We start from the raw sequence: 24,525 nt of genomic DNA on the forward strand, positions 1-24,525 counted from the left end.
TCCAAGGCTCAGGCGACTCCTGGTGGCCAACCAGCCTCTCTGTGCCCTGCTCGGAGTCGGAACCCTCTCCAGAGTCCTCCACATTCTCCAGATAGGGCCCCTCGCTGTCGGAGTCTGGTGGCAGCTCCAACGGCTCCTGCTGGGCCACAACACATTTACATATACATATACATATACATATACACATACACATACACATACACATACACATACACATACACATACACATACACATACACATACGTATATATAAAATAAATACAGGTTATTGTTCACTTGATTCACAGCTGCCTATTCTACTTAACAGGAGATTGCCAAAGTCTCAGTGGAATCTTTTTCTGCCCACCTACTTCAGATTGTTTAATCAGAGGTGTGAGGTTGAATCTGGGGTCTTTTATATGCATAACATATTCTGGCATATCCTCTCGGTCAGCTGATAGAAATACGTTGAAGTGAAAAACTCCATTTCTGAACAATTTACGGAAGATTGCTGAATGGCATTGTTGATTAGGAAAAAAAAAAGACAGATTATATTAGAGCAAATATTTGTCCGATAGCAATAACAACACTATAACCTGTTCTAATCAACAAACAGTCCAAAATAGTAAACTTGGAACAGCAGCGAGCCTAGTGCTTAACTATTGTTATCACCAAAGGCTTAAAGTCCCAATGCAATTACAGTTCCATCCAAGTTTAGTAAACGGGCCTTCTCTGAAGTCTCACTTGCTAAGTTCAGAGAACCTATAGACTTTTGATGTTGTAAAGGAGGAAACAAGATTTGCCAGGGCAATGTAATTTTCTCCTCTGAGGAATCTTAGACTGTGCTGCAGTGATCAGGTAAGAATTCCTGTTCTAATTCCAGACTGAGTAACACTTTAGTGATTCATACATCTAGATGCCAATTAACCTTTGATTCATGTATTTGTAAACAACAAGCAAGCAGCTTTCTCTCAGCACTCAGAATGCTATATGCTTAATTATATTTTCAGAATCTATTAAAAAATTCCTTCTTTCTTTCTTTCTTTCTTTCTTTCTTTCTTTCTTTCTTTCTTTCTTTCTTTCTTTCTCTCTCTCTCTCTCCTCTCTCTCCTCTCTCTTGCTCTCTCTCTCTCTCTTTCCTTCCTTCCTTCCCTCCTTCCTTCCCTCCCTCCCTCCCCTCTCCCTCCCTTCTGTTTTTTTTTTTAAATGGCAAAAATACCACCCCTTAATTTTGTGTTGAATACTATAAAGATTGTTGTTGCAAAATGAAACCAGATAGAGATACTGTGTTGGTTGAAGTTGAAATCAGGGCATTTTAAGTCAAGTATACCCTTAACTTTTAACTGTATATTACCCAGTTTCTGGATAATATAGTGAGTGAGATGGTTAGTACCTCAATTTGACAAATAAATATAATAAAATTAATATGTTTACAATAAGAGAACAGAATCATAAATCTATGAAAATTCTAGTTTGCCTCTATTAACAACAACATAACCCCCTCCCCCCCACATAAACCGACAGTTATATATTTTATGATGTGTGTAATAATACATGAAAAAGGTAATGCTCCTTTTCATGTATTATTACACACAAGGCAGCCCATTATCTTCTCTTTCTTGCTTTTTCAGAAATATTCAGGCATGTAGAACTCATCTGTTGGATGTTTTATGAGATACAATCCAGCAATCCAAGATTGGGTAGCCTGAATATATCTATCTATCTATCTATCTATCTATCTATCTATCTATCTATCTATCTATCTATCTATCTATCTATCTATCTATCTATCATCAGAGGTGGGTTTCTACCAGTTCGCACCTATTCGGTAGAACCGGTTCGTCAAATCTACCGGACCAGTTAGAAGCATTCGCTGGCTGGGGAATTCTGGGAGTTGAAGTCCAGACATCTTCAAGTTGCCAACGTTGAGAAACACTGCACTAGTATATATTAGATCTGTTAGCACTGCAATTGTCTTCTAGGATTATAGTACTGATTTTTATTTTGTTTTCTTTTTCCTTTAGAATGGAAGTAGTGCCAAAAGCTTGGAATAAGTCCTACATTGCAGCTCGCAATCACATAAAAGAAAATTTGTATGCAGTGAATCCCACAATGATGGCTGTTCTAGATCTCTGGCAAACAACTTTTAAGTAAGCAATATTTTCAGTGCATAAGTCAGCCGTACTCAAGCCGGGCACCTTCAGAGGTATGAAGTTTGGCAACCAGAATTCTGGCAGTTAAATTGTAGCCATGTGGCAGATAACCAAATGAGAAGAAGCTGGTATGGGTGTCACGGTTCATCAATGAAAGTGAAGAATATGTACATACTATATGTGCAATTTATCCTTTGCGTAGCTCCATGGAAAAGTATTTGGGCAGATTTCCTTCCTTCCTTCCTTCCTTCCTTCCTTCCTTCCTTCCTTCCTTCCTTCCTTCCTTCCTTCTTTCCTCTTTCCTTCCTTCTTTCCTTCCTTCCTTCCTTCTTTCCTTCTTTCCTTCCTTCCTTCCTTCTTTCCTTCCTTCCTTCTTTCCTTCTTTCCTCCCTTCCTTCCTCCCTTCCTCCCTCCCTCCCTCCCTCCCTCCCTCTTATCTTTTCTTTGAAGCCTTTTGCCCAGGGGTGAAATTTAGCAGGTTCTGACAGGTTCTGGAAAACTGTAGCTGAAATTTTGAGCAGTTTGGAGAACCGGCAAATATCACTTCTGGCTGACCCCAGAGTGGGGTGGGAATGGAGATTTTGCAATATCCTTCCCCCAGGAATGGAGAGGGAATGGGGAATTTGCAGTATCCTTCCCCTGGAGTGGGGTGGGAATGGAGATTTTGCAATTTCTTTCCCTTGCCACACTCACAGAACCAGTAGTAAAAAAAAAGAATTTCAGCACTGCTTTTGCCTGCCTCATTAATTTTTAACCCAGAAAAATTTCAAGGTTGCTGAAGCAGAGGCATCCACAGCAGGAAAATGATGATATTTCATCAAACAAATGGAATGACTTACATGCTTGCATCAAATATCACATTGCAAGCACATAATTCAGTCATTTGTGTGATGGCCTCACAATGCATATGATATAATTTGGATATCATTATGGCTATTAAGGATGTCTGTGGAATGCAGTCCTTAGGACTAAACCACATTGAATTATTTATTGTTGTGAGCTGCCCAGATTTGATTGGAGTCAGGCATCCAAACTGAATTAACTAACTTACTACAGAGAACTGATTCATGATTATATTTTGGAGGTAGTAGTACAAAGCCATAATTTGATTTATTTGGTTTTGAGCTAATGCAGTGTGTAAACTCAGCCACTGCAGTTTGTAAGGTGTAACTTATGGCTTAGTAGTGTAAAGAGAGCAGAGTTGGATTCTCCTCTTTGTATACATGCAGAGTGTTGAGGTGGTGGTTATGAATAAATGACGACTTTCAAATAAAAAATGGGAATAATACCTACCATCTTGGCTCTTCTTTGGGTTAAGTAGATTCAACTGCAAGTAGTTGATGGTCTAGTTAATTTAATTCTCAAGTGTGAATTGTTTTAAATCTTCCAATCTGCAAAGAATTTCAATTTGCTACTCGTTTGGAAACGAAAGCTACAAGAATTCTTCAGTGGATCTTCTTTAAGGAAGATCCTCAGTCAGGAACTATTTTGAAGTCTTTTTGAGGTTTTACTTGCTTCTTTGTTTCAAGGACAACTTATCGGGCTCCAAGCTCTTATTAGCGGGTGTTTTTTTTTTAACTACTTTGAAAGTGATTGAATTGGAATGAAGCCATCTGCTTGATTCTGGCAGAAGAAAACTAATGCTGGAGTCTTAGAAGACATGACTTAGATAAATTTGAAAAAAGTGCCAGATATCTTTAGAAGCATTAAAGGAATAGCAATAGCAATAGCAATAGCAGTAGACTTATATACCGCTTCATAGGCCTTTCAGGCCTCTCTAAGCGGTTTACAGAGAGTCAGCATATTGCCCCCAACAATCTGGGTCCTCATTTTACCCACCTCGGAAGGATGGAAGGCTGAGTCACCCTGAGCCGGTGAGATTTGAACCGCTGACCTGCTGATCTAGCAGTAGCCTGCAGTGCTGCATTTAACCACTGCGCCACCTTGGCTCTTAGTTGAGCAATTAAAGTTTAGCAAAATGTGATTGCTGTTACACACCCTTGGAAGCAATTCTGCATCTCTAAGACATTGAGGGGGCATTTGATAGTGTAACAACCAACTCAGGGAGAATATAATTGCTTAGTGTGAAAACTATTTTTCTTTCATGAATAAAGTTAACAAGAAGGATAAACTGGGCTGGTTGAAAAAGACAGGCACGGCATATGGCTTGCTTCAAAAAGTCGGGGATCTTCTCTCTGCTTGGACAAATACCTAGTTGTCAGCTTCTTTATCATCACACATATTGAGAATTTACTTACAATGGTGCCTTTATTGCCCCTCCATTCTGTTTCTTATGATAGCAGTTTAACAAATATTGGAGCTTGTTTAATGCTCTAGTCTAGTGATAGCAGATACAGTAGTTTTGGAAAATTAAAGTCATGGTTTCAGCAGTTAAAAGGCATTGATTTCCATAAAGGTGGCCGGAGATATTCCAGTCAAAGATGTCTTGGATTTTGCTGAAGGAACTGGTCCGTTTCCTCTCACACTTGCATTAGTGATGGATAGTTCTCTGAAAAGAGAGAGAGAAAGAGGGGAAGAGTGGGAGGGAGAGAAAAAGAAGATGGAGAGAGAAAGAGGAGGCGAGAGTGAGAGAGAGATCTTTAAGCAATAAACCTTGCATTGTCCACAGTCACAAACTTTTCAACTGATATAAAATATTAATTTTATAGATAATTTTGTAAAAGGGTATGCAATAGTATGTTAGACAACTCTTAGAGAGTAGATGAGAAGAATTCTTTTTCCCTACTAGCAAACCCATCCCCAGAAGTCTCCAGAAGAGTGACTGGGAAGTTCTTGGTATAACTTAACATTCTGCATTTTATTTATGGATATAAATTTGACTGGATATATGGAATTGTATCACAATGCAGGATACCAATATTTTGATTATTCTTCGTGTTTCTCCATGCACATATGCACGTATATTTAAGTGCATAATATTTTAAAAAACTTCTGGAGTTTAAATCAACTAAAGTAAAATGAAGCTACTAGTCTTTAAAAATTTTGGTGGTTGCAATTTCAGATCTGTAGGGAGGAATACGTTTTGCAATTTTTTTTTTAACCACAGCAGTGTTTTCTGCTTTGCATTACTCCCATGCTGCTTTCCCATGCACACATCCAATTTTAGATTTGCATTTTACAGGAGTAATGATGCTGAGATTTCTCTTCCATGGGGCCTTCAAAAAGATTGGAATCTTTTTTGAGGTTTGCAGGATTTGTAAATAATAAACGAACATCTGGACCCCTACTTTGAGAAGTGACTATTTTCAGATAGTATTTTTGATATTAGCATGGCTCCGTTTCGAACACACATTTACAAGTAAACGTAAGAAGCTCTGAAAAATTTTCAGATGTTCCCATTTCCGTTTTCCCTTTTCCTGAAAAAGAAGCAGTCCCAAAACCACTGCAAGGAGAAGTGGTCAAATTACATTATTTTGGCTGTTTGTGTCATGGTTTGAATAAATGAACTGTTAACTTTGGAGATGACCTATTGCTGAGGCTTGAAACCAGGGGTGGGTTTCTCACCCCGTTCCAACCGGTTCGGTTGGAATGGGGCCGGCGTCGTCCTCGTGCACGCGCGCGGCGCACACATGCGTACTAGCGCCTGTGCGATGCTCCAGCTGCTCCTGGAGGATCGCGCAGGCGCTGTATGCGTCCTGCGCATGCGTGGAAGCGCAGAACTCGTCAAAACTGGGTAAGGAGCGCGGGCGGGCGCCCTTCGCCGTTCCCGGAAGTTACTTACTTCCGGGTTCGCTGACCAACCGGTTCGCAGGGACCGCCGCGAACCTGTTGAAACCCACCCCTGCTTGAAACCCATTAATTAAAGGGAAACTGGTGTTAATGGCTTATTCAACCGAGGTGTTAGAACGGGAAGCGGATATTCTCAAGTTGACAGATTTAGAGGGATGAGAAAGGAGGTGTTGTTCCATGTATAATAAAGTTACAGAATCAAAATGTCAAAATATGAATGGTTTTCTTAAAAGTTTGAAAACTGCACTGTATCCTATCCCTTTTCATACCGTTTGCTCCATTTCCAAGGAAAAGAACTACTAAAGAGAAGTATAGGCAGCATCATAATGAACTGCAACGCTATCAAAATAATGCAATTGGGTGCTATGGCATTTTATAAATGTGGTTGCAATTTGGATCGCAAATTTTGATACGGTTCCATAAGTTGTTACATTTGTTTGACGTTGCTATCGTCAGCTTTGCTGCCATTTGCTCTGCTGTGTTCCTGTTACAATAGGCCTGCCTACCTTTCTAGTGGAGAGGAGAGAACAATTGTTTTTCATTATTGGTCCAAGATCTCTCTGTAGGTGTTGCATGGAAATCAAAGAAGTAAGTGGATGGGCTTCAATAACGAAATTATTCTCTAGAGAAACAATTGGAACAGCCCATACTCTGCAACATTGTGCGACTAGGCCAGGCAGCCAAGTTCCATTTTTTTTCCATGGTTCCTGAACAGTGGTGGGTTTCAAAATTTTTTCGAACCTACTCTGTGGGTGTGGCCTCCTTTGTGGGAGTGGCTTGCTGGCCATGTGATCTGGTGGGAGTGGCTTGCCGTCCATGTGTTCTCTCTCTCTCTCTCTCTCTCTCTCTCTCTCTCTCTCTCTCTCCTTCCTTTTGTCTCTCTGTCCCTTTTTACTTTTTTTCTTTCATTTCTATCTCACTTTTTCTTTCCTTTTTTCTTTCTTTCTTTCTTCCTTTCTTTCTCTTTCTCTCTCTCTCTCTCTGTGAGTCTGTGTGTCTGTGTGTGTGTGTGTGTGTGTGTGTGCGCGCGGCTCTTTGCCTCTCTCTCCCTCCCTCCCTCCCTCCCTCCCTCCCTCTGTGTCTCTCTATGTCGTGGGTTTCAAAACTTTTTCGAACCTACTCTGTGGGTGTGGCCTCCTTTGTGGGAGTGGCTTGCCAGCCATGTGATCAGGTGGGAGTGGCTTGCCATCCATGTGTTCATTCTCTCTCTCTCTCTCTCTCTCTCTCTCTCTCTCTCTCTCTCTTTCTTTCCTTCCTTTTGTCTCTCTGTCCCTTGTTTCTTTTTTCTTTCATTTCTCTCTCACTTTTTCTTTCTTTTTTATTTATTTCTTTCTTCCTTCCTTTCTCTTTCTCTTTCTCTCTCTGTGTGAGTCTGTGTGTGTGTGTGTGTGTGTGTGTGTGTGTGTGCGCGCGCGTCTCTTTGCCTCTCTCTCCCTCCCTCCCTCCTTCCCTCCCTCTGTGTCTCTATGTCGTGGGTTTCAAAACTTTTTCGAACCTACTCTGTGGGTGTGGCCTCCTTTGTGGGAGTGGCTTGCCAGCCTGTGATCTGGTGGGAGTGGCTTGCCGCCCATGTGTTTCATTCTCATCTCTCTCTCTCTCTCTCTCTCTCTCTTTCTTTCCTTCCTTTGTCTCTCTGTCCCTTTTTTCTTTTTTCTTTCATTTCTCTCTCACTTTTTCTTTCTTTCTTTCTTTCTTTCTTTCTTTCTTTCTTTCTTTCTTTCTTTCTTTCTTTCTCCATTTCTTTCTCTTTCTCTCTCTGTGTGAGTCTCTGTGTGTGTGTGTGTGTGTGTGTGTGAGTGGCTCTTCGCCTCTCTCGTCTCCATCCCTCCTCCCTCCCTCCCTCCTCCCCTCCCTCTCCGACAACCGATTCTCCAAACTGCTTAGAAAGTTACCAACCGGTTCTCCCGAATAGGTGTGAGCCAACTGAATCCCACCACTGGAAGAAACATACCTGTGAAAAATACCAGCACTACATTTTTCTGCTTCTGAAATGCCAAGAGTGAATGGAAGGTAGCTTGGAATAACAACCCATATTGTTCCAGCTCTGTAAGTCTGCTGTTTTGCTACAATGTTGAACTAAGAATGGAAGATCATGTGGAGTTGGCAGTGAAAGAGACAATAACAACGAACAGATAAAAGGCAAAGACAGGACAGGGCAAGGTGAAACAAGACAAGACTAAGGAACTGTTGGATATTCACATTTGATCTAGGAGGGAAAATAACAGTGGAGACCCAGGGATCCCTTTGTCTTTTTCTTTTCCTCCTCCTTCTTCTATTTCAGGTTGACTGTTGATTCTTTGTTTTGTAAAACTGTATGTATGGCTGAAGTTTACTTCGGTAGCAAGGTTTACGCCGGTAGCCTCTAATTGCTGATAAGAGGATAGGGCTGCAACTGAGACACAAAGAAAGGTAATGTCAGCGTTCCAAGTATTATGTAGAATTAAATCAGAGTCCAAGGCAAAACGATCCTTAAAGTTCCAATTTAATAAAGCAGACAGCACATCTGTGTTAATCCCAATTCTGGAAATTACATCAGAATCCCACCCAGTTAAAAGTTCATGATCTTGTCCCCACACCCACAATCCATCACATGGTCCAATCTTCTTCTTCCACATTGGCGTCTCCACCCAGCTGCTTCCGGTCAGGTGTCAAAGTGCGGAGACAAAAGATGACCTTGGTCTTCTAGAAAAGAATGACAACAATACATTCCACAATCCTACTCCTTTCTATTCCCCACTCCCATCAACTATACTAATGAAAAAGCATAATGAAATAAGAGAAAGCGTGGCAGACCAAAATTCTAAAAGGGATATAATTGCAGGCCTGACAGGTTACTTTAGAGAGGTATAGAAATACTATGTATTCTGCTTGGTATTATTTCTTTGCATAGTTAAAAAAAAAAACACCTTCATAAAATGCAAATAATAAAAAAGGGTAATTAGACCTCTAGAGTCCTCCTGGATAAAAATGCAGCAGCTGGACTGTTTTTGCATATATATGTATGTGTGTGTGTGTTTATGTATATATGTAATAATGAAAGGGTAATAATGCAATATTTTAATAATGAAAGGAAGAGAGAACGCATCTCCTCTAATCATAAAAGCACTCCAAGGTTGATTTTCCTATAACAATAGTTTTGGAGACTATTTATTATTTTATTTATTGCTTTATTAGTTGTATCCTGCCTTTATTTTTTTTTTTATACATAACTCAAGGCGCGGAACATATCCAATGTAACCTTCCTTCCACTATTTACCCCACAACAGCCACCCTGTGAGGTGGACTGGGCTGAGAGAGAGTGACCAAGCCCATCATCACCCAGCTGGTTTTCATGGCTAAGGCGGGACCTTGAACTCAGGAGGTTCCATTTGGTTGCACCTGATTAATTGTATGTTTCATCAGTTCCTACCCCGGGCAATTGCTAATGGGATGTGGTCATAGATGCCCTAGTGAAATAAGTATGGCCTCTTTGATGGGCTTCCTCATTGCCATAAATGGGATTTGGGGGGGGCAGCCATTTCCTGCCATTTTAATTTACTTGGATATTTTTAAAAAAACCCCAAAGCCCGATCAGGGTCAAGGTCCTGATTGACAGAGATTGCTTCTCCTATTTCATATTGATCTATGTAGCTGTAGAGAGGGAGGGCTCTCTAGAAGAAACAACAAGGGGAAATTTCTGGAACAGGTCCAGTTTTTGTGGGTCTGCTCTAGGACTTCATCTCTACATCAGCAGCAGGGAGACAGATTGGGGTGCATCATTGTTCATGCTCACATCTATGTATGGATGATATAACTGAGTGGGTCAGTTTAACTTTGTCCCAGGCAACACCTAGGGCTAAAATTAACCCATTTAGTGCTGACTGGGTCAGGGTGTTTACATTATAAGTTAAATTTGCCCATGACCTGGATAGTGTGTTATGTCAACATATGGTAGCTTCTTGCATGTAAAATATTTTGGTTCATAGAATTCTCCTTAATCGAATATATTTCAATGGACTTCATCTGCTTTAATGCAGGTATGCTTTAATGACCACTGGCAAAAAGCAAAATGTTAGAATAGTAATAGTACTTGCAGATGGAAAAGTAGTGATTAAATGTTTACTTGTATAAATATTTACCCTTTCACTCCTTGTTCTCATTTTGAAGATCTCTTAGACCTCACTTTCTTCCCAATCTGGCTAAATAGGTTGCCTCTCCACAGTAGGGACAGAATTAAACAGGGTGTGTGGGAATCGGCAAGATATCTAAATGACCTGATCTCCCCAAAACAAAGAATAGCTTTCTTCAGAGCCAGATTTAACATTCTTCCTTCAGCACTCCTCCAGGGTTCCACCACAAAACCGCGGAGGACAAAATCGCGCTTGACGAAAGCACGCATTTGCCGTCATCACAGCGCGACGAAAACATCGCGCTGTGATCGAAAAATGTAAAAATAAAGCGAAAACCTTACCCTAACCCCCCCAAACCTAACCCTAAACCTAACCCTAAACCTAACCCTTAACCTAACCCTAAATCTAACCCTAAACCTAACCGTTAACATAACGCTAAACCTAACGCTAACCCTTAACCTAACGCTAAACGTAATGCTAACGCTCTAAACCTAACCCTAACCCTTAACCTAACCCTAACCCTAACCCTAAACCTAACCCTTACCTTTATGTGAATCGGCTTGCTTTAATTTTAATTTTATTTAAATTTTTAATTTTTTTCATCGCGCTGTGATGACGTCACAAGGAGAGCCTTCTCAGTTGCAGCTCCGACACTATGGAACAACCTCCCCGTGGAGATCCGTACCCTCACCACCGTCCAGGCCTTCCGCACAGCCCTCAAGAACTGGCTATCCCGTCAGGCCTGGGGATAGGATTACTCTCACCCCGCCCGAATGTTGAGTGAATGGTGTGTTTTTATGGTTAATTTCTTTTATTCACGTTTCTTTTTCTTTTTAAGTCTTGTCTTGCACTCCCTTCCCTCCATTGTTGTAAGCCGCCCTGAGTCCCCTCAGGGAAAAGGGCGGCATATAAATGTTTAATAAAATCCTAAATCCTAAAAACATGCGCGCTTTCGTCGATCGCGATTTTGTCCTCCGCGGTTTTGACGGGTCACGCTCCTCCAGGGCAGGTATAAGAGAACACCTATAGCAGAACGGGTTTGTATACGTGGTAAAGGAGAAGTGGAAGATAATTCACATGTTCTATTATACTGCGAGCTATACAGAGCTTGTAGGTCTGCACATATTAGAGAGATTGCCAGGGAGGGCAGACCATTTTTATCTAGGCTTTCTCCTCCAGGACACTAACCCGGTTACCACGTCTGCAGTGACAAAGTTCTGTGTGGCTGCATGTCCATAAGAAAAAAAATTGGCTACAGAAGTATAGTACCATCTTGTACCAATTATCTGGACATACCTTTAACAATTTTTGGACCATTATGTTATTATAGCAATAGCAATAGCATAGCAGTTAGACTTATATACCGCTTCATAGGGCTTTCAGCCCTCTCTAAGCGGTTTACAGAGTCAGCATATCGCCCCCCACAGTCTGGGTCCTCATTTCACCCACCTCGGAAGGATGGAAGGCTGAGTCAACCTTGAGCCGGTGAGATTAGAACCGCTGAACTGCAGATAACAGTCAGCTGAAGTGGCCTGCAGTACTGCACCCTAACCACTTTGCCACCCTCGGCTCTTATCCACTTTTAATGTCAATACTTTTTTAATTATATTTTAATGTTAGTATTTTTAACATAGTGTTTTAAAACTAATGTGTATTGCTGGTCTTTGTGACCGTGATAAAGATTTTACTTACTTACTTACTTCCCAATCTGATGTCCTTTAGATCTGCTAGATGACAGCCCCCCATATTGGCTTGGTTAGAGTGGAATTGTAACCCAGAAAAATTGGAGGGCATCTAGTTGCAGGGGGATTAGTTTATTCTGTTAAGTACCGGTGGTTTATGACCCCGGCTTGCAAAAATGTTGAGATCAGGCAAATGAGTGTTCTCATTCTATTGTGTTCAGTAATGAGATGTAAAGCTGGCTTAATATTTGAATGTACGCAAACAATAATGAGAACAAAGAATTGAGGAAGAACTACAGTAAGATTAATAGCCAAAATGTTCACCCGGGGCTGTTGGTGTGAAGGCAAATCAGGCAAAATGCGCTAAGCCTGTTTTGTGGAGGCAGTGCTTCATCCTGACAGCAAGAGCCCGGAAGGAGCTAATTGTTGTCAGAGAACATTATCCTTAAAATATTTTCAGAGCTGTGCCTGATCAGGTTCTCTTCCTGACTGAGAAAGGCCATGAAACATTGCCATTATTCGTTTTAATCAGCAGTTGAGCCAATTTCCAAGTGTGGTATTTTTACCCCGGCAGCTCAGATTATTTTATTAATAAGTATATATTGTGGTAAAAGGAAAGAAGAAGTGGGGGGGGGGGAAAAAGCCCACTTTATCATGCTTAGTTTTGTTCTATTAAGATTTGAGATAGTAGGGTCTAATAGGGAAGCGTAATTGAGCTGTTCTTTTTTCTGAGTTATAAAATCATGAGACAGACTTATTGGTTTTTTGGTTCTTTTATTTAAAACTGAAATTTATAAGTAGGCTAATCCAGTAAAATAATATGTTTTTAATAGCTAATTTCTTTAAGAATGCTGAAACCCATTGTCAGATTTGTTCCCTAAGCTTCTTTATTCAGCGCACTCTGACAAATATCACTGCAAAAGAATTGCATTCCATACGTGTATTTATAAATTTCTATGAGTGATAGAATGAAACAAAAAGAAGAAGAAAAAGGAGAAGAAATGCGATATGTAATCTTTTGATGAATGGTAGCTCAGGCTTCCCTAAAGGGATTTTGGTGATCTTTGTGGTCCTGATTGCCTTTTTCTTATGGAGAATTTTACTTTTCTTTTTTTAAAACACTGTTTGTGTGTGTGTGTGTGTGTGCGCGCGCGCACATGTGTGCGCCTGCAGAGAAAGGTATCGGTGCTGAAATAGGTACAACAATGAACACATTCGGAGTACTCATATCCGCCACCACATAGCAGTGGTGGGTTTCAAAATTTTTTGAAACCTACTCTGTGGGTGTGGCCTCCTTTGTGGGAGTGGCTTGCCAGCCATGTGACCTGGTGGGAGTGGCTTGCCAGCCATGTGTTTTCTTTCTTTCTTTCTTTTCTTTCTTCTTTCTTTCTTTCTTTCTCTCTCTCTCTCTCTCTCTTTCTTTCTTCTTCTTCTCTCTCTCTCTCTCTTTTCTTCCTTTTGTCTCTCTGTTCCTTTGTCTTTTTTCTTTCATCTCCATCTCATTCTTTTTCTTTCTTTTTTCTTTATTTATGTATTTATTTCTTCCTTTCTTTCTCTTTCTCTCTCTCTCTGTGTCAGTCTGTCTGTCTCTCTGTGTGTGTGGGGGGGCAGTGGTTTTTGGAACCTCTTCTGTAGGTGTGGCCTGCTTTCTGGGTCCACTGGTGGAACCTCTTCTAACCGGTTCGGTAGATTTGATGAACGGGTTTCTACCGAATAGGTGCCTTGTGACCTGGTCCACACACCCACAAAACAAGCACATCAGGGCCCAGTGAAGATGTTGCCACATGGCTAAATAAATAAATGAATGGTTTGGCTCACAAAGCACATTTGAGAAGGTATTTGAGTGTTTAAAGCAAACGAAGTCTTTTAGGCTTCCAAGACTTATATCCCAATGACCTTGTGAACATTGACAGCAAAGACTGTATAGAATTTAGAACTTGGCCAGAGTGCAGTTTCCACCTTCTTCAGTGGAAAATTGTCATCACCTCTTGATGCATGAAAGTCCTGGCTGTTCCCCCAGGCATTAGGGCTGGAAGGTTGAGTAAGCTGTGCTGGTTGATTGGCTTTATTGCTTGTTCTGTTGTAAGTTAGGAATGATTTTTTTTTGACAGTCATGACATTCGTTATTTTTATTTTTAGCTTTATTTTATTATTTGGCTTTAACTCAATATATGCTGCCCAGATTCATTGCTAGCAGATGCGGCGATATAAATAGCTTAAAAAACAAGCGAAAATGAAATATTTTTTTCTTTACTGAGTTAGTACATATTTTCTTATTTTCATTAGGGGCACTGTTAAAATTTACACTGAAGAGGAGAGACAGGTGATGATCATCTCTTGTTTTCCTTAACCTTGTACTCTTTAGTAAAAGTCTGTGAAACAGATGCACAATGGGCTACAGTGAATTTCATTTCATTGGTTGAAGGCTGATGTTTTCCTGTGTCCATAACAAATTTAAAGGCATTAATAAACACGGGACCAAGAAATTCCAGTTAGCCTATGCTTAAGATCAGGAATGATTTAAACTGTTTAAAGTTAGCTTAGCAAGAAGAAGCTAAGATCAATGTAGAGATGTTATTAATTTCTTTATTTCTTTTTTCTCAATAGATTTTAGACTGTGTTTGTTAAAATCTATACCGTGTACAGGTTCTGGAAGTCGGGGGGAGGAGGAGGGGGGTCAGGGGGGAGGGGGGGAGGGAGGGAGGGATATACATTAGGCTAGACACGATGTGTAGATCTCAATGCAATGTGACTTCACATGTATACTGTTTTTCTCTAATTTTTCTTTAAAATAGGATAAGCCAAATACATTAACATATAGTGGAAATACACCAAGGGGAGGAGGAGTAGGCAAGAAGAAAGATGGGTAGAGAGGGATGGGAGAGAGGGTGGGGGGGAAGACGAAAAGGAAGGGGGGAGCGGATTGGAGAGAGGAGTGGGAGAGGGCGAGGGGAACTAGGGTAGGGCGGATGATGGAAGGAAGATAGAAGTTGGAGAGTGGTGGAAGAAAGGGTATGGAGAATGGAAGAGGTATATTGGGCTTTTATTTTCTGGGGCATTGTCGACAAGAGGAATTGATGCAATTACTGTTTAATACTGTATGGTGTATACATGTGAAGTGTATGAAATGAAATAAATATACTAAAGGAAAAAAAACATTTAAAGGCATTGAAATTAACCCTCTCCAAACAATTCTTTGAATACAGACATGTTATAAGCAATAAAAACAATTATAAAGAAATGCTGTGAAGAAAAAAAAATGTATAAAGATTCTTCTGAAATGTTATTTAACTAATTGATTCATCTGAAGCATATGTTCGACTAGAGGATGTTCTGTGCATCAATATTCATGTTATGATTTGGCAAAGCCGAAGATTGCAATCTTAAATTAACTGCTATTCACAACTGTTGGTCTGGTTTTTTTTGTTTTTTGTTAACTAAATTATATGAAAATGCCAAAATTGATTAGAAATGTAAAATCAGACAATCTGCTACGAGGGCAATAAAGTATGATTGCTTCTGTTGTATTTAGAGTATTGCAACAATAGGGCTGCAATAGGCTTCAGCTGTGAACTCTAAAAATACTTCAGTGCGTGCAAGCATAGCTTTGTCTGCAATGCTTTAAGGAGCATGGCTGCCTGAAGAAATTCCAAATGCCATTTTGCCCTCCCATGCTCTCTGAAGCTGCCCAGCCTTGCTCAATTACAACATTTAGTTTGATTGAGAATTAAACTGGTACCTATGAACTGTAGCCATCTACTTAAATAGATTAAATAGAAAGTTTCAATAACTTTATTTTTTCTTTAAAGTGTGAAAATATATTCACCATGATATTCTTTTTGTCACTTTCGCAGAGATCTGCGCTTAATTGATAAGGGAGCATTTCACACTCGTCAAGACTCAATGGAACTTTCACTCTTTCAGAACATGATATTAAGGACAAATGGAAGCTGTCAAGGATACTCTTTTTAAAAGTAAGTTCAAAATACCTTTTTAATGATTCATGTCCCCTGGAATGAAAGATTGAGCACAGCTAATTTTGTGACTGAATACTCTCAAGCTCTTACTGAGCAGTTTTCTGCCAAAGCTGAAAGACTAATATTAAGTGAGACCTGTCTGCTCGGCTACTTTTACCTGCATTTAACATTAGCACTTCATAATTTTGTTTTTTGATGTTACTTGTTACATTTTTTGTCTTGAGGTTTTAAATTATATTTTTATCTTTATTCGCTATTTTGAGATGTGGTAAACCACCCAGAGTCTATGATGGGGAATAGCAGATGAATCACATACATAAAAATAATAAAATTATTTGATAATAATGACTCCTGATATCCCCCCCCCTTGAATTTAAGAAATCTTATATTGGAGAGATTTTAACTCCATGTTAAAAGTTAACCTCCTTTAAAAAGATTCTGTATTTTTGGATTGCAGTGATCAAGAGAGATATTTTTTTCTTAGTGAAGGGGATTCTTATATTGTGCATTTTTCGGCATCCAAAGTTCTAAGAATGGAGGGGCGCTGCATAGTAGATATGAGCCAATGGTGGGATTCAAATAATTTAACAACCAGTTCTCTGCTCTAATGACCAGCTGGCTAGGCGAGGCTCTGTGGTCATGTGACTGTGTGGGCGTGGGCAACTCAATGACACTCAGGTCGATGGGCGCTTCGCCTTAGCTGTTACAATGTAAGAAGGGTTAATGGGAGAGGCATTTTCTGTAAGCAGGGCAATAAAGATGAGGCTAGAAACAACACCAGAATGTTTCCTTCCTGCCTTCTTACAGGATTAGCCATGTAAAGTGGAAAAAAACAAAATGAGATTTCTCCCAACAACTGGTTCTCTGAACTGCTTGGAAAGTTAACAACCGGTTCCCCCGAATAGGTGCGAACTGACTGAATCCCATTACTGATATGAGCTATGCATAGTATTGGAGAGAAAGAGTAACAGAACATCTGATTATGCCAGAGATGCACTTATGCCTTAGTTTCAAGTATGAAGCTGTGTTGGAAGCCCTTGTTAAATTTGGGGGAGAGGGGGATTAGCAAAGCCTGTTAACAAAACTGAATGTTGTGACCATAATGGGTGTTGAGATAAGTGATGAACAAGCAATCACTGAATGAGATCTAGTCTCACAAGCAATCCCACGCAGAAGATGGGGAGAGAAAAAGTTCTTGACGTATGACTAGGAAGAGGGCAACTCACACAATTTTTACCGTGGAGCATTAATCATTCTTCTCTCTGTCCAACCACCTTGATCCCAACAACCAGAAGGAAGGAGAAAGCAGGAAAAAGAAAAGGAAGCGTGTCTCCCTGAGTCAGCCTTTTGGAACTACATTATTGCAAATGGTTGGTGCACTCCTGAGTGTGGTTTTTTGTTTTCAGCTGAAAATATTCAGCAGGGTTTGGGCTGTAGGGAAAATACAGACATATAAGTGCGCTGCATGCTAACCATTTCAACCCATTTCAAGAGCTGAATGGTGATTTGGATTTGTCCTGGTGATGTAAGCATGAAGAGAAACATGGATGCAAGTGGGTAGTTGTGGTTTATGGATTCTGAGGTTTTCTGTGGCTGCACTTTTGATGTTACAAGCCAGTTGTGGAGTGAAGGAGAAGAACACAGCTCTCACCTGCGACTTTGAAGGATAGCTGTGTTGTTGACTTTTGGAGGAAAGAAATGGAGTACTTAATTTCCCTCTTCTGTCACACTAACATCTTTTGAGGGGAAATTCTGGAGTCTGCACCAGTCAAGTACCTTTGGTTGGCACTGCAGCCTTCATTTTAAACTTCCCAGATGTGGCTGCCAAGTATCTGGATTCCAGCAATAACCTATGCAATCCTTCAGAGGTTGTTGAAGCTAATTCCCAGCAGACCTTGATTGCTGGCATCATTGGTAGTAAGCAGTGGTGGGTTTCAAAAATTGTTCGAACCTACTCTGTGGGTGTGTATTTGTATTTGTATTTGTATTTGAAATTTATTATAGGCCACCCTTTTCCCTGGGGGGACTCAGGGCGGCTCACAACTCATGGGGAGGGGGAATACAAACAATAACAAACAATACAACATAAGAGCAATACATAATTAAAAATAGAGCACAACATTCATACCATTCGGGTGGGGGTGAGTTACATTCTTTAACCCCAGGCCTGACGGGATAGCCAGATTTTAAGGGCTGTGCGGAAGGTCTGGAGGGTGGTGAGGGTACGAATCTCCACGGGGAGATACGTTCCAAAGGGTCGGAGCTACTACCGAGAAGGCTCTCCTCCGCGTAGTTGCCAGTCGACACTGACTGGCAGATGGAACTCGGAGGAGGCCTAATCTGTGTGATCTAATGGGTCGCAAGGAGGTAATTGGCAGGAGGCGGTCTCTCAAGTATCCAGATCCACTACCATGAAGGGCTTTATGGGTGGTAAGTAGCACCTTGAAGCGCACCCGGAGATCGACAGGTAGCCAGCGCAGCTCACGGAGGATAGGTGTTATGTGGGTGTACTGAGTGCACCCACGATCGCTCGCGCGGCCGCATTCTGGACTAGATGAAGTCGCCGGATGCTCCTCAAGGGCAGCCCCATGTAGAGCACGTTGCAGTATTCCAGCCTAGAGGTCACAAGGGCACGAGTGACTGTGTGGAGCCTCCCGGTTCAGGTAGGGTCGCAACTGGTGCACCAGGCGAACCTGTGCAAATGCCCCCCTGGTCACAGCTGATAAATGGTGGTCGAAGGTCAGCTGTGGGTCCAGGAGGACTCCCAGGTTACGAACCCTGTCTGAGGGGTATAATGTTGACCCCCCAGCCTGAAAGATGGAACACTAGCCAAATTAGTGGGAGGGAAACACAACAGCCACTCGTCTTATCCGGGTTGAGCACAAGCTTGTTAGCCTCATCCAGTCCCTAACAGCTTCAAGGCCCCGGTTCATCACGTCCACCGCTTCATTGAGTGGCACGGGGCGGACAGATACAGCTGGGTATCGTCCGCATATTGATGGTGTGGCCTCCTTTGTGGGAGTGGCTTGCCGCCCATGTGACCGGATGGGAGTGGCTTGCCGCCCATGTGACCGGATATGAAGATGTCGATGAAACTTGTCAGCACCACCTTAAATTGCCTCACACACAGCACTAGCATGCATAAGAATAGGATGTAAACTTGTTTTTTAAAAGGCATCTTTGGTTTGCGTTAAAACAACTTCAACACACGGAATGTTCTGATTGCACCACAAACGCAGAACTCATCCTTACCTTTCACAGAGGCACTGAGTTTTATAAATATGAGCATGATAGTGTAGAATAATCATATCCAAGGACCAGTGGTGGGTTTCAAAAAATTTTGGAACTTCTTCTGTAGGTGTGGCCTGCTTTCCGGATCCACTGGTGGAACCTCTTCTAACTGGTTCAGTAGATTTGACGAACTGGTTCTACCGAAATGGTAGGAACCCACCTCTGGTAGTAAGGGAGCCAATACTTCAGATCAGGGACTTATGGAGAGTCACACTTTGCCTTCCTTCCTCCTAGTATGATGCAAACCTCTGAGAGCTTCAATCATGTTTGTATAGGCAACCTTCACTTACCGAGTGCCCCATTTAAGGTAGTATCCCATGCAGTGGTGAGAATCCAAATCTTTCCTGCCGGTTCTATGAGAGGGTGCTTTGCACGGGCGCTCAGTACTCAAAGACCCCCTCGGTGTCAGCGCTGGTGAGCTGAGCTGTTTTTTAGCTCAGCTGAGGCATGACATCCATTCTGCCATGCAAATCAGCTGAGTTAAAAAACAAGGGAATATAGGACTGAGAACAATGGGGGCGGAAGGCGGGGCCAACCAGAGGTGGTATTTGCCGATTCTCCGAACTACTCAAAATTTCTACTACTGGTTTGCCTGAACCGGTCTCAACCAGCTGAATGCCACTTCTGGTCCCATGATCACGAAATCATCATTTGTGTGCTTGGCACATGGCTGTGACAAACAGGTTTAATACAGAAGGCGGAATAAAATGGTAAGTCTGTGACCACATGATGTTTTGCTAATGAGCAAAGGAGAAGTGAGGCTGTAAGCTCATCACAGTCATGTGAAGTTTTGTTTAGAGAGCTTGGCACTTAGTGACGGAATTAGTGCTCCTAATTATGGTTGTTTTAGGAAGGAGTAAGATGTAACCATTTTAACTCCCCGTTTCTCTAGAAGTACTCTGTAACTTCCCAGTAAGGTTCATGGAGTAAGAACTCAAAACAGGAAAGAGATCTGGTAATGGCAGTATAGTTATGAGTTTGTCCTTTTGTACGGGCATTGTATATAATGACTGCCAACCAGAGGTGGGTTCCTACCAGTTCGCACCTATTCGGTAGAACCGGTTCATCAAATCTAACGAACTGGTTAGAAGAGGTTCCACCAGTGGATCCGGAAAGCAGGCCACACCAACAGAAGAGGTTCCAAAATTTTTGAAACCCACCACTGGTCCCTTGGAGATGATTATTCTACACTATCATGCTCATATTTATAAAACTTAGTGCCTCTGTGAAAGGTAAGGATGACTACTGCGTTTGTGGTGCAATCAGAACATTGCGTGTGTTGAAGTTGTTTTAACGCAACCAAAGATGCCTTTTAAAAAACAAGTTTACATCATATTCTTATGGATGCCAGTGCTGTGTGTGAGGTAATTGAAGGTGGTTCTGACAAGTGTCGTCGGCATCTTCATATCCGGTCACATGGGTGGCAAGCCACTCCCATCCGGTCACATGGGTGGCAAGCCACTCCCATCTGGTCACATGGGTGGCAAGCCACCCCCATCCGGTCACATGGGCGGCAAGCCACTCCCACAAAGGAGGCCACACCCACAGAGTAGGTTCGAACAATTTTTGAAACCCACCACTGCTGCCAACCCTATTTTGTTGAATAAACATTACTGCAAAAGAAATGCTGACGAAGCACGGGAGGTGGATTAAAATGTCTAGGAAGCTTTGCTCTTACATGCTATTAAACTATATAACATTTTGGTGAAAGATACCTTTCTGCAAATTGCAAAAAATATCCTCCCTCCTCTTTTTAGGTGGTTCCCTGAAGTGCAAAATATCTATTACCAAGGCAATAAACGAAGCAGGTGCCTACCAATGCCAGCAGTGCCCAATTGGAAGCTTTCTTCAACTGTGCCGCAGCCTTAATGACCCAGCAACTGCAAAGCCTAGCTTTTACATTCAATGGAGGACTTCACAGATTTAATGTGCAGCCTAAGGTAAGAAAGGTTTTCTGACAAGCTTACTGAGCTTTCCACATTGTTCCAGGTGACCCTTGTAAAAATAATGCATTTTTTTTAAAAAAAAGCAAGCTTCTGTTTAGAAAAAAAAAGAATGAATCTTCGATATATATCTACTGAGATTGGTCTTGGGAAGTTGATCTTTCAGAAAAAGAGACTTAATGGTGTAGCCTGAGTAGGATTCATGTTTTAAATCAATCAATCAATCAATCAATCATTAATCAATCATCAATCAATCAATGATACTTTTAAGAGCCTGATACGTGTATACTAATGCATGTGCAGACATTTCCCCTCCTGTGTCAAATTTTTGGACTACGTGCAGAGGTGGGTTCCTACCAGTTCGCACCTATTCGGTAGAACCGGTTCATCAAATCGAACCGGTTAGAAGAGGTTCCACCAGTGGACCCGGAGAAGCAGGCCACACCTACAGAAGAGGTTTCAAAAAAAATTGAAACCCACCACTGCCAGAGAGAGAGAGAGAAAGAGAGAGAGGAGAGAGAGAGAGAGAGAAAGAGAGAAGAGAGAAAGAGAAGAAAGGAAGAAAGAAAAAAGAAAGAAAATGAGTGAGAGAGATGAAAGAAAAAAAGAAAAAAGGGACAGAGAGACAAAAGGAAGGAAAGAGAGAGAGAGAGAGAGAAAACACATGGGCCGGCAAGCACTCCACCAGGTCACATGGCCGGCAAGCCACTCCCACAAGGAGGCGACACCCAAGAGTAGGTTCCAAAAATTTTTGAAACCCACCCCTGACTACGTGGCTAGTCAGCATTGTATGACCATAGCTAAAACAACTGACTCCCATCTCTCACATTCTTATATTCTGTTTTGTTCTGAGTTGTGTCATTTGTAAGTATCTCCTGTACAAGCCACGTAATGGATTTAATTCTCTCTGGGCAGAAATCAATCTATGCCTTTGAACAACCCTGGATTTATAATGCGACTGATTCTTGAGAATGAAACTATTGCATTTGAACCTGAGTTTAGTGACTATGAAGCCATATTATGAATATTTTTGCAATCATGGTAAAAGCTGTTAACATGTTTCCAAGAGTGGAGACCACGCTTTATTCAAAGTGGGTAGGAATATTCTAATTATATTATTTGTGGAGGTGGGCGTGATTGAATAATATGTATGTTCTGAAGAACTGCCGGTTCCCCAAAGCCCTTCTTGTGAATTCTGTGTATCTTGATCATGACCACAGTTGGGACTGGGATTTCTGTTCTAAGCCAGAGGTTCCCAAACTTGGCAACTTTAAGACTGTGGACTTTAACTCCCAGAATTCTGAAGTCCACAAGTCTTAAAGTTGCCAAGTTTGGGAACCACTGTTCTAAGCTGTTCAGGCTGTAAGTTGAATTGGACCTGATTTTATGACAATTTTTAGAGTTATTGTTAAGCGAATCACGTGGTAGTTAAGGAATCCAACTTTCCCAATGTGTGTTTTTTGCTGGAAGTAGGAAAAGAAGATCGGAAATGACCACAGGAGACGGCAACCATCATAACTGCGAGCCAGTTGCCAAGTGTCTAATTCCGGGGTAGTCAACCTTTTTATACCTACCGCCCACTTTTGTATCTCTGTTAGTAGTAAAATTTTCTAACCACCCATTGGTTCCACAGTAATGGTGATTTTATGAAAACCTAATGAACATTTTTAAAATAATGCTATGATTTTTTTTAAAAAGTCAATTAAATTAAAAAAAAGGAAAGTGCTTCAGAATCGGACAAACCCCTACCGCCCACCATGAAGCTGGAATGCCCACTAGTGGGCGGTAGGGACCAGGTTGACTACCACTCATCTAATTGTGATCATGTGACTGTGGGGGTGTGTGTGATATGACATTGTAACTGCAAGTACAGGTCATAAGTCACTTTTCCAAGGCTCACAGAATGTGGTAGTTAAAAGAATGGTGATAAGTTAGGGACTATCTATAGGTGGATATATCAGCGTTTAGTTGGCCAGCTGGGGAATTCTGGGAGTTGAAGTCCACACATCTTAAGTTGCCAAGATCAAAAACACTGGCATATACTGCATCCCCTCATGTTGCACATCTGTTTATGTATATTTCACATGTATCTCTTTATTTCCTCCAAGCAGCTAAGAAAAATAATTAAAAACAAATTAAAAGAGTTAACTTTTAAAATTAAGACCTAATAATAAATCAAGCATATATTTGAATATGTATGAATATTTACACAATACCATTGCATGCTTCACTTAAGGGTTGAATTAAAATATTTCCTGTGGTTCTTATGGCAAGATAGATAGGATGGTAAACCATGCAGGAATGGCCTTTCCCATCTTGTTCCAAGATTGCTAATGACAGGGAAATAATATATACCAAAAATGAAATTCGAACTGATTAAAAAAAAAAGGTTGCTAACAGTGGGGAACATTGCTGTGAATAGAATAGATATAAGGTACTGTGAAGGGAGCATCAACACTTCTCAAATAGATTTGCTAATGATTCTGGCCCTTTTCATTCATGCCATCAGAGATGGGTTCATACTGGTTTGGACTGGTTTGGGTAAGTAGGTAGTAGCAACTGGGCCTGCCATGCCCGAACTGGTTGTATTGTCAGCACAGCCATCTTGATTTTTGGTTCTGCACATGCGCAGAACATTGCAAAAATGTAATTTCCCCCCTTTTCTAACGTGTGCATGCGCAGACCTTTTTAGCTGCCAATGCGCACGCATGTGAAGCGAGCCCGCATGCACAATTTTTTTTGTGCCCCGAACTGGCAGTAATGCCAGAAGCAAGCCACCACTGTATGTCTTACTTAATTGCAGATCAAGGACTTGGCTGGCTAAATTCTCTGCTAGCATATTGGAGTTTCCACTTGAATCCTGTAGCCCAAGTTTCCCCAATCTTTTGCCCTGTAAAAGTGATGATAAGATACTCATCATTCTTCATCAGCTGGGACGGTAGGCAGAGATGACCAGAGTCGTAATCCAGCACATCTAAAGAAGGCCAAGTTGGGGGAAAACTGAAACAGTTGCGCAGCTGCATGATGTTCAGCGTAGGATTGCATGTCTAATCTAACATCATTAAGTATTTGCTGATTAATTTTATTAGTGGTATAAAAGGAATTCTATTATTTTGAAAGCCTGAAAGCAAATCCAAATCGCTGAATTTGAAGCCCGTCATCCCCGATGAAATTCTGGATGCACATAAACAGAAAATTAAGGATCAGATTGCCAAGGAGAGTGCGGCACCAATCGAACATCTCAAATTGTACGATAAATACCACGATTTGATAATCAAACAAGCAGAGCGGGATATTGATCAGTTCCTCTCAGAGGACCACACATTTGAAGAAACAACAGCCGAAGTGGCCAGGTATCAAAGCATTCGTGATGACATTCAGTACAACTCCAGAAAGGTAGTGTATTCAATGAATGGCAAGTACCTTTTTATTTCATGTCCCTTGATACTATATGTAGTACAACAGGTATAGTAATTTCATGATCTGTGGTGCCCATTAGCGTTTAAAGCTGATACCACTAACAATTCATGGAATTATAATTAGACATAATGCTTAGCTAAGACTTTTTTTTCCCCATCAGGACTGGTTAAAAAAATCACATTGATCTCATCTGATCTTATAATAGGGTCATGCATTATTAA

The 24,525-nt window shown here is 41.2% G+C and overlaps 1 protein-coding gene across 1 annotated transcript in view; it reads left to right on the forward strand.

Moving 5' to 3' along the window:
* The window catches only part of DNAH7 (dynein axonemal heavy chain 7), a 174,848-nt gene that overhangs the window by 13,903 nt on the left and 136,420 nt on the right, over positions 1-24,525 (forward strand). Inside the window, 9 exon segments of the mRNA XM_032210028.1 lie at positions 2,004-2,129; positions 15,528-15,612; positions 15,614-15,651; positions 20,699-20,739; positions 20,742-20,833; positions 20,835-20,881; positions 21,800-21,903; positions 21,906-21,979; positions 24,005-24,280. Coding sequence (XP_032065919.1) covers positions 2,004-2,129; positions 15,528-15,612; positions 15,614-15,651; positions 20,699-20,739; positions 20,742-20,833; positions 20,835-20,881; positions 21,800-21,903; positions 21,906-21,979; positions 24,005-24,280 — 883 coding nt within the window.

This window comes from Thamnophis elegans, chromosome 1, assembly GCF_009769535.1.
Source record: "Thamnophis elegans isolate rThaEle1 chromosome 1, rThaEle1.pri, whole genome shotgun sequence".
NCBI lineage: Eukaryota > Metazoa > Chordata > Lepidosauria > Squamata > Colubridae > Thamnophis > Thamnophis elegans.